The 11,028-nt window shown below is 35.4% G+C and overlaps 1 protein-coding gene across 1 annotated transcript in view; it reads left to right on the forward strand.

The window, feature by feature from the left end:
* The window catches only part of wb (wing blister), a 187,244-nt gene that overhangs the window by 49,949 nt on the left and 126,267 nt on the right, over positions 1 to 11,028 (forward strand). The window contains exons 3-4 of the mRNA XM_018458304.1: positions 2,769 to 3,011; positions 7,147 to 7,371. Coding sequence (XP_018313806.1) covers positions 2,769 to 3,011; positions 7,147 to 7,371 — 468 coding nt within the window. The remainder of the gene's footprint in view (positions 1 to 2,768; positions 3,012 to 7,146; positions 7,372 to 11,028) is intronic.

Below are 11,028 nucleotides of genomic sequence, written 5' to 3' on the forward strand. Positions count from 1 at the left end.
TCTTTTTATATGTTAAAACCTTTATTTAATAAAAAATGAATTTAAGCAAAAATGAGGAAAAAATAGAAATTCTTTAAAAATGTATAACTTAACAATAAGAAAATCGGACTCCACCGTCCTTTATTTTGGAGAAATTTGACAATAAAATTTCGCATGTTCCATTTCAATCTTTAAGTTTGAGAAAAGACATTATAAAAATTATATTTTTATTATACATATGAATTCCTAAAAGATATAATTTAGTATAATTTATTACATCAAAATAATTTTTTGTTTATATTGATTTTCGTGTTTGAGAAACATGAGAATGCAAAGGCACGTTAAATTAAAGCGAAAATGTAAACGCAAAAACTTCATTTGTGTTTCCAGATTTAACTTCCAGTTTTTGTTCATTCTCCTTTAATGGTAGTCCGACGACGTTTGTTTCGTAGTCTGTCAGGCACGCATGCGCGGTTGTTCATTTAAACACACCTCATCCTTCAATAATTCTATCGTGTGCTGGTGCAATAAACACTGCAGTTCACGTATGCACCGTCCGCGTGGAATACCCAACACCCTCGAGGGTCGGAAGGGGGCAACCTTGAGCCAGTAATGCATACGTGGTTTGCTTATGACCTACCCCATATGACGAGGCACGCGATGCCGAAGGCAACTGGAAACCGGAGGAGTATGTGCGGCCAACGCAAATATTTAGCTGGTAAAAGGCAGGGAAGACTCGGGAAGAGACTGCCTCGTAAAGCTTTCCCTTTTCTCTTGCTCCTGTCATAACAATGTTGATGCGCAAACGTATTCCCCTGCAGCCTCAATGCTGCCATATATATGTTCGCACATTCCACATGCTAAACGAGACGGCTACATCCTTGTTAACGCTGCCCGTCACGTCAATACGTCGTATAATTCATACAGCAAGGCCATTGGTCGCACAAATTAAAGATTACTTCTCGATCGCCGATGTAACGATCCTCTAATGCCTAAAGGCGATCGTGGAATGCCTACATTCACACACGAAGCCGCACATATCCTTGTCTACGAAGTAAAAGGGCCGGATAATTGAAGCCGGCTTCTCCACGGGCCCGATTCGGCTGTTCCGGACGAAGTCCTTAGAAGGAAACGAAGCCGGTATCGCGGACATGCGATCTGTCTTTATGGTCCGAAAGTGGGCGTCGGTCCGGTCTCACAATGCCGGCGTAACGACGACACAACGAGAACAACGACAGTGACAACGACAAAGACGTGGAACGACAGCAGGATGAAGGAGTCTCGTCTTGTTTAAATCACGACTGCAGTCGGAGATGCATGTGACTGCACATCCTCTGGTATTCGAGATTCGTCAAAGTTTTAAAGTGTTGACGTCTTCATAAATGAAAAAGAGAATTTAATTAATTTAATTTTAATTGAATTATGATATTTAATTTTACTTTTAATTTATTTGTAATTTAATTTTAATTGAAGATTTCTTTCGCTCTTTTTATTTAATTCATTATTCCATTGTATTGCTTACCTCTAAATGTGATGTTACTTCAGCTTTACTATAATGGCTTTCCCAGTAAAGGTTAATTAAAATATACATCAACATATTTAAAAATATATTAACATTTTGCTGAAGAAATGCTTATCTCAAATATCATGTAACGTCGTGTGTAAAGATAATAACGTACGATACATACGATACGTACCTAGTATCATTCACGTGCCTAGTATTCAACGAAGCATCCTGTAATGTAATACTCGCCTACGTATGCTCCCGTTAACGATTTGCTACGCTAGATTGTATTTTAAAATTTGCGCCCGGCGATGCATTTACATCCGGCGATACCAAGACATAGTCGAGATACAGCGGGTACATAATGTGTGCATAAAGTACTTAACTATCGATTCATGGCGTTTTTAACGTGCGAACAATGAGAAGATAATAAGGCAAGTAAAAGAAGCTATATCAAGTAGCGGCCGATTTTCATCGCTTGTCTACTCAAACTGCATACAAAATCGCAGTTGACGCATTCTAAGTGCAGACAGAAGTTTCAATATCCGGTTCTGAATGGTGCGATATTTTTCCTGGAATGATCGATTGAGATGAAAAGATAGAGAGATTGTCGCAGTGGCGCATTATAACGATATTGTGTTCTTCTATTCGTCGCGTCGATGGGACGCGAGCGAGCACCAACTAGTTTTGTGCAATCTGTGGCTTGGAATTAATTATCTGAGATCCTGGTCTCGGCGGGGTTTCCGACGAACCGCGGGAGACTTGCAAATCCAGCCTCCGGCATTGAGCTCGTGATTTTTATCTTAGCGCGTTGCAACGAGGACATGATACGAAGAGTCGCGGGTGCAGAGAGAATACGGATTTTACTTTCCCTTTTTGAACCTCGAAAATTTGAACCACAAACATCTTACTTAAATTCTATATTATTGTGCTATGATAAACATTATAATATTTTTACTGAAAAAAAGATCTAGTTACATTAATTGAAAATTTGGTACATTCAACCAATTTGTCTGTTTGAACAAATTATAATTTTTGTAAGAATTAGACCAGATAAGCATAATTAATTACTTTCTCTTAAATATACCAGAATTTTTTATTAATCGAGCTTTAATCGTTGCAATAATAAGCTAACGCACATGAATTTTAGTATTTCTGATAATATTTCAGGTGTTATTATATTAATTTTGTTGTTTTACAATTTAATCGGTTAGGAAATTGTACTATCGATATAATTTCTTTGGCTAACATCTTTGCAATCAAGTTTGCGTTATTATATTTTCAGGTCTATCAAGTGGAATACGTGATAGTGAAGTCCGCGAACTCGCCGAGACCCGCGGCCTGGATTCTGGAGAGATCTCTGGATGGCGAGAACTTCCAGCCATGGCAGTATTACGCGCCGAGCGATGGGGAATGCTGGACGAGATATTCGGCACCGCCTGTCGCGGGCAAACCCGTTTACGTCACCGACGACGAGGTCATATGCACCAGCCAGTACTCCAGACAAACCCCCATGGAGAACGGCGAGGTGAGGACATTGGTTCTCGTTTCATAAAGTTCGAAAACCGTGACCCGCCGATATCAGCTTCTTCTTTTTACGCACGATTTTATCTTCTTTTATAGTCGCTCCTCCCAAAAAAATATTATTGCCTTGCAATATCAATCTTATTTAATTTCAGTGAGTTTCTTGATAGTTTTACACATTTGCTACATTTTAATAATAATGGGTACATAATTAAATCAATAATAGAAGTATAATTAAATTAATCAAGCACTTTTTCGTATAAAATAAAGTTATTATATCGGGCAGCATTTATGCATTTGCTAACTGTAACTACTTCCCATAAATTAGTGTTTAACATTGCCAAGTTAGTTTAACATTGCAAAACCAGGAAAAAGAAAGAAATTACTCAACTGATGTATTAAAAAACCCGCAACTACCATTAAGGTCCAGATATGTTGCTACATGTGTAAATAACACAACGTATTCATCGCAACGTCGAATGTTGCCATCGTTGAAAATGCGGATAATTAGCCCGTACTAAAAACACGTCGAAGTGCATTTTTCGCGCGAGCCCTTTAACTGCTAGCCATAAAGTAACATAACGACCTATCTCTAATAACCTGTTGCATACAAATGTCAGACTGCCAATCGGCGCACCTCTGTGTGCTACGATGCCTGATCGTCATCGAAAATGAATCGTCTTCACCTTCACTCATTCATTACAATAATTCAGTATTTAAATGTCAGATATTACTAACGTAATTTCTTTAGGCGCTTTATTTTATTGGCAATAAAATAATTTTATTCTGGCACGCTCGCTCTCTCAATAAAAGTTAAATAGAAGGTTATTCGTATAGAAATTAAGAGATCATTTTATATTGTTTATTTCACATTTGGATCTTATTGCTTTTTTCGAAATTCTTTTTACGGAAATGTTAAACCAATATAAGAAGCGTTATGCTAATAACATGCGTGATGCAACGAGTATGCTCGCCGATGCATTTTTCGCAGCATTCGTTCCGCTACGAGCGCGACTAACCGTGTCATTATCAATAATTCTTGCGAAAATCTTCACGGCCGCACTCGGCATCGTTAATTATCGTCGATTTTATGCAGCCGCGTGTGTACAATTACGCGATTGGATGATTAGCGGGAGCTGATTTTACAGGCAACGGGGTTGCCGGCCCACTTGTTTCCGGTAGATCCCGTTTTTCGTTCCACCTACTTTTCTCTCTCTCTCTCTCTCTCTCTCTCTCTCGTTTTTATTTTTTTTTTTTAAGTAATAGTACGGAGGCGACTTAAGGTCATTAATAAATGGCGAACCAGGCGCCACTTGACATAAACAAGCCTTTCTCGATCATACATAAAACTATACCTAATGAGTGCTTCGAAATTCTTTTTTATCGTATGTTTAATATATTTTATAAATTTTAGTATATATCATTTAAAAATATTTCTCTTTTATTATATCTTTTAAAACTTTATTAGTAAGAATGTAATTGGTTGAAGCTTTTGTATATCTTAATTTCTGCATGTTAGATTTGATTCCTTAATTCTTGTTCTTCGATCGCATATTTTAAAAATTATAATTGATACTCTGCGTTTATGAAAAATCTATTTTAAATTGAAGAACCTAAAAGTAATATTATTGTAGATGAAAGTTCAGAAATATCCTGGATAATTACTGCGAGCTATATATATATATACACACCGACCGTTAGTTCTCAATTAATTTCTTTTTAGTAAACCGTTACGGTAAATGGCGACTTGAATATTAGAAGAGATGCATTAAGAACGAAACGAAAGTGTGCATTTCTGCTATTATTCCGAGACATTATTGCACGAGGTGCGATTGGCACTGTTTTGTGACGATAATTTACCATTCACCTTGTTATCATCTGGAATAAGTTTGCCGCAAGCAGTGCGTTTCTTTATGTTAGAAATTTATAAATGACTTCCTTCACCTTCTTCCGCGTATATATCGATTTGTTTTATTCTAGCTGCGTTTCTAATCCTTTATTGTAAGAATATTGAGTAAACGGTATATGCAATTATATCTATGAAAGGCATAATTACTTATAATTACGTTAACGCGCGTTATCCTCTACTTAATTATTAGATACGTGAGGAATTATTAAACTGAGATCCATCTTAATTATTTGAGAAATAATTTATTTATTGTAACGGATTATTTAATTTTTTTTTAATTTGCTTGTAATTAAAAATTTTTAATTTTTTGTAAGAATTTGATAATCACAGCTATTTAGTAACTTATATTTTTTTATTTTATCTTGTAAAGTATAAAATATATTAAATTCGCATTCTCTGAGTTTTTCTTTTTAGAAAAAAACTAGAAACTAAAATCTTTCTTATTTAGAAAGAAGAAATTCTTTATTTTTTTATATCTCTAATATATATAAACATATTAACTTTACTGCTGATGCACTATAAATCCAATTACATAACAAACATAATAAGTGCCTCATAATTTAGATATAGTAAAAATAAGTAAATATACTGCATACAAAAAATGGATTTACACATTTAAACGTGTAATTACACGAAAATTAAATTACATGTATATGAAGACACTTATTACATATTTAGATTTGCAATGTACTGCTAACATTATTCAGTGAAGTAGCGTTTAATATGCTTACTGCTCGAGAAACCAATTTCCAATATTATCTCCTCGTTATTTCATCTACCTGCGCGAATCGTTAAAAGACACTTTTGCGATCAGGCCGAGGAATAAAAGGTAATCATCTGATTACGAGAATCGGTCTTTAGGTATGGGAAACTCTTTCTCATAGCGGAGACATCTCTTCTTGCGAAACGGCAGCGGGTGCAACGAGTTTGCCGCATGTCAGGAGATACACTTCCATCCTCCTTTGGTTGCCTATTCTTTCCTCCTCCCCATGTGTCCGACTCGGGTGTAGAAGCGTAAAACTACCAAGCTTCCTCCCTAAGGAAGGTGCATACGCGATACTTCCTTATACGGCCAGGTAGCGCCATACATGGCCGGAATGTAGGAATCGCTGTTTTTGTACCATCGATTCCCTTTTCACGTTTCTCTCTTTCGTTTCTTCCCTCATCGCAATTCCGCGTGCACCCAAAGCTTTAATTATCAGCTGAGTTACCGAGAATTCGAAGCCAGGTGACATCAGTCTGTTCCTCGTTCCACGTCTTCGATAATTTTTCCAGTACAAATATTACTTTGGAAATTACACTTACGCAGTATTGCAGTTTTTGGAGAAATCTCTTCAAATAAAAATAGGAAGATAAGAAAGTGAAAGAGAATGGAAACGCAGTAATACGAAAAGAACGATTTTGCTGTTTCAAAATTTCACTAAATACTCACAGACCTAAAAACAAGGACCGCCAAAATAATTACGTATAGGAATCTCAAACATGAAGAGCAATGCTGCTTTTGAAATTCTAGCAACTAGTTTGAGCGTTCTATATAATTATTTTGATGATCTAACAAAATTATTTTTCGGTTTACTTCAGCAAAACTGTCCTTTCCGTGAGATTATGAACAAATACTAAAAACGATCGATACGTGTATAGAAAACTTTGTTGATTTGTTGGAAGCGTGAACAAAGAATTAAATACAGTTTGGCAATCAGCGAAAGATCGCGAGGTATCCTAAATACAAGCGATTGTTCCTTATTAGGTACCGTATGCTCTCCGTTTATGGAACTCGCCGTTCCATTCTTAGCACGCGGCGCCATTCGCGGATTATTTATTTCTTTGCCCATGTCTCTGGAATTTAGTAGCTTCGCCCGCCGACGCTAATTGATCGTCGCTGATCGTTCAACAACCATACCATAGGAGTACAGATATTGCATTTGATTTTATTTGCTTTCCTTTCTCCTCACTATTAAAATTAATTATATAACTATTATATTTAGGTAATAAAAATAGATATCCCCTCTTATTTTTAAAACTATTTGCAATAAAATTATAGTTAGAAATATACTTTGGGATCATATTTTTCGAATGCAGATAGGAAATTAAATTATTATCGAGTTATATTTTTCTTATTGCAATCAAATATCGTATATGTTTGTTAATGGGTAATATATTATACTATAAATTACTTAGCAAGAAAAATAATTGTTGTGGTTAATAGGAATTTGAATTCTTTATTTGAAAGATCCACACGCACTTGGTGAACGGTCGACCCGGGGCCCTGAATCACAGCGCGACTCTGCAGGAATTCACTCAGGCCAGATTTGTGCGGCTCCGTCTTCAGGGTCTCCGACGTAACGGCGAGGCTGACAAGAGACGTGCCTTTTATTCAATAAAGGAAATCAATATCGGAGGACGTTGCCTGTGCTCCGGACATGCGGCTCGATGTCGGTACAGCGTTCAACACGGGGTAAGTGCATGACATAGTTATATACTAATTAATAAATATTATAACGTATCATCGATGCCAGCGCATATATTTTTAGATTTATGCGTTTCAAAAATACATGTATAATATCTCATGATTAAATTATAATTTATAGTAGGAATAACACAATTTAATAGCTACATCGACTTACAATTAGAGTTTTCGAACGTATTTTTAACGTCTCTTTTTCGTTAAAACATTTTGTATAATTCTTTTGCATAGTATTCGATTTGTAACAAAATGTGGAATTTGTCTCATGAAAATTCGTAGAAAGCTTATGATGACACAATTTTCGTGGCGCCAAAATTGGTTATGCTCTCGAAAACGGACATTTAGATTCAACTGCTTGGAAAATAAATCCGTCGAAAGTGCCATAAACTTGTCAGGTCTTTGTCCGCCGACGCCGCTAATGGCGGAGTCTCTCCTTCTCGAATCGTTGCCTGTTACAAAGCCTGCAGAAACCGCCAGGAATTAAGGTTTCGCCGCGATCGCGCGGAGCGGGTGCTTTCGGAGGCGCCATTAGTTTTTTTTTTAGCCACTATCAATGTTGCGGTTTCTCTAGTGTACGTGTTCGGAGTTGCGGGAATTAGGATTGAAGATAGAATAACGAATCATGATTAGAACCGTGAGAATTGCTCGTTCACGTAACAAAGGATGACCTAATTCTTTCAGCTCATCCCGTGATTGTTTCATAAGTTACTTATGCATTATTTGTGAGTTATATATTATTAAAACAATAATTTTTAATTCAATCGCGTTATGTTGTTGTAAAACTACAGTTTTATCTGTAATACTTTTTTTTAGAATTCTATCTAATCGGTAAAATCATCTACTAAGTGATTTAAACAGTATTATTAACCTTAGAATGCTATCGATACGTAAATTTTACTCACAAGTGAACAAGATTATTAAGAGCTGAGCTATGCCTTCAGTATCCATTAGGAGGTCCAACCTGTTATAAGCTAAAAGCTAGGATAAGCAAAGAGAAAGCTTTTAAAAATTCTATCTTTTTTTATATATCAGTTTAGATCTCCTGATGGATAGTATTTTTATAATAAAGAGCGATTTCACTTTTTAAAAAGTTTTGTTATTATATGTTTTATTAAACATATGAGAAAACACACGCACAATTGAACTATATACTTCGTAGCATTTGAAAATTGAACTTATAGTGTACTTATTCTTTCTTTCCATTTAAATTAATAATTAGATTACCTATGTTCATAAAAGTCAAAGTTATAAATATTTTGTTATTAAAAATAAAATATATGAAAAATTTGTGTTGCATTATTTAAGAGTGACTTATTTCACTGTACGTAAAATTTATTTATCGACGATATTATATCTTTCAGTAGCGATAGTGAGTAGAACGAAGTAAATTTACAGCACTCATGAGACAGAATGAAAATGCAAACGCCGTGTTTTATCCCAAGGAATGATTCACGTTTAATTACGGACACGTTGCTGCAGTTTCTCAGGCGGCATAATACGCGAGCGGGAAGACAATAGTCAACGCAAGTGATTAATTACTCTTGTCCGTGGCATATTTCTTCGAGAAGCTGGAGTCTCTCTCTCTCTCTCTCTGTCTCTCTTTCTGTCTCTTTCGCCGCCTGCATGCAGAAACATGAATCTCGCCTCATGTCGCTACAATCTGAGAATGGGTATTCTCCTAGTCTGTGTTCCATGCAGCCGGCTCTAACAGACAATAATAGTTTACTATGTCTCTTAACAACGCCTTCACTGAAATTACGAAATCCCTCCTCGCGATTACCTTATTCTGTGCAGACAAAGTTCAAAATTTAAAAAACACTCCTACACGATACTTATAAAGCAGCATCTACTTTCTCATGTTGCATTATCGTCGTTGTCAAAATTTGTATAGAATATGAGCTAAATGAATTAAAAGATATTTTCATTTTAAAAAATGAAGTTCCCCAAGAAATTAATTTTATCACTGAAGTTATTTGTTATATATAAATATAATCTTTTTTAGCAAAATAATATTAAATTTAGAGAAATTAATCTTTTTATAACTACAAAATATTATTCTTGTCTTTAATTAAAATTATAATAAATGAAAGTTCGTATAAGATTTTTTGGTTTCCGTGAAATTTTATTCACGAGACCTGCAGAACGACAAAAGATGTTACATTGAGCGTTACGACTTGCTTTTGTGTCATTGCCAATGTACTCATCATTCCGAGAATTTTGCAAGCATTTCGCGAAATCGCGAACGCGTAATGTGATAGAACATTCATTATGTCATTCATGATGCAACGTTACGTTGCGCCGCATCGGAATCACTGCATCGCCGTAAAGTGGGCATTAACCTTTGCATTGTAGCTTACTCGTGTAATTTTCACGACGTTTATTTATTCGATACGAGTTGAGTACACGCTCATTCAGTGCGCATCCGTTGTTATGAATCGAAATGGGAATTGTTGAGGAAAGTGCAATGGCACAACATGAAAGCAAAAAAGAAATGCGCGTGATGATTGAGAGTATAGGGGATGTTGATTTCTTGCCTGTTTATCACTGTGAACGAGACACTGGAGAGTATTGTGCCATTATCAATTCCGCATACAATGTTACGGTCACTTTCGCAATTGACATTTCTTTTGTTGCACTTATTACTCGAATGCGTTTTAGTCAATTAACATTAATTGCCACACGTTTGAAACAAATTTTGTTTAAACGTTGCGAGATCAAAAATGAATTATGGTAGTACTTTTTTAACTTCATTTAAAAATATTTTAAACTAAATTTTTTGGTGGGAAATATACAATAGATATCTCATTTAATTTTTTTACGTTAAAAAATTATGAATTTCCTTCTCTCTCGCGTGATGTAGAAAATTCTCATGTTTTTCTGGTGGAAGATTTAATGTCTTAAATTTATTTTATGATTCATTTATGGAACATAAATCTCTCAGTTCCATAAAAAATTCTGTCTAAGAAAACATTGATTTATCTACAAAAATATAATATAATTATTTTCTTATGTAGTCATTCATTATTGCGTCATCAATATCGTTCTTTTTAATGACTTCTATTTACTCAACTGCATACGTATTAAAGGAGCAATTTCCACGTGAGATTTATTTCTCGCAATTTAAGCAACATATAATTTATGAATCACAAACAAATGCGTAAACATGTTCTTGATTTATTAACGTTTAAATTATCGATTTCTGTGAGTGTATTTATTTCCACTTATGTAAACCGAAAATTATTAATCCTGAAATTATTATATTTTTCTGTTCTTTAATAAAAGAGAAAGATTGCTCCGAGCGATGAATTAGTCAAACAATCAATCGTAAAAGTTAAGGCCAACCATTCTGAGGCATCACGTTGAATCAGAAGTTTTCATTTTTCGGAGGTGGGGCTATCTTGATTCGAGAATAACGACTCCGGAACATTATGGTTTCCGATGAAATGTAATTCAAGTTCATTAAACGCTGCCGTGGCGAAGAGTAATTACAGAAATCGGGATTTGATTGCCGATCGGGGTAGCCATTATCATCGGCAATAAATAATACCCAACATGTGTTGTGGAAGGATATTGCAATTGACCAGAGTAGTCTGTTCGTTTGTCACGCCAATGATAAGGCCACACGCGTCGCGTTAACCTTTTCGCTCT

Source organism: Mycetomoellerius zeteki, unplaced genomic scaffold, assembly GCF_001594055.1.
Source record: "Mycetomoellerius zeteki isolate Tzet28-1 unplaced genomic scaffold, Tzet1.0 scaffold72, whole genome shotgun sequence".
Taxonomy (NCBI): domain Eukaryota; kingdom Metazoa; phylum Arthropoda; class Insecta; order Hymenoptera; family Formicidae; genus Mycetomoellerius; species Mycetomoellerius zeteki.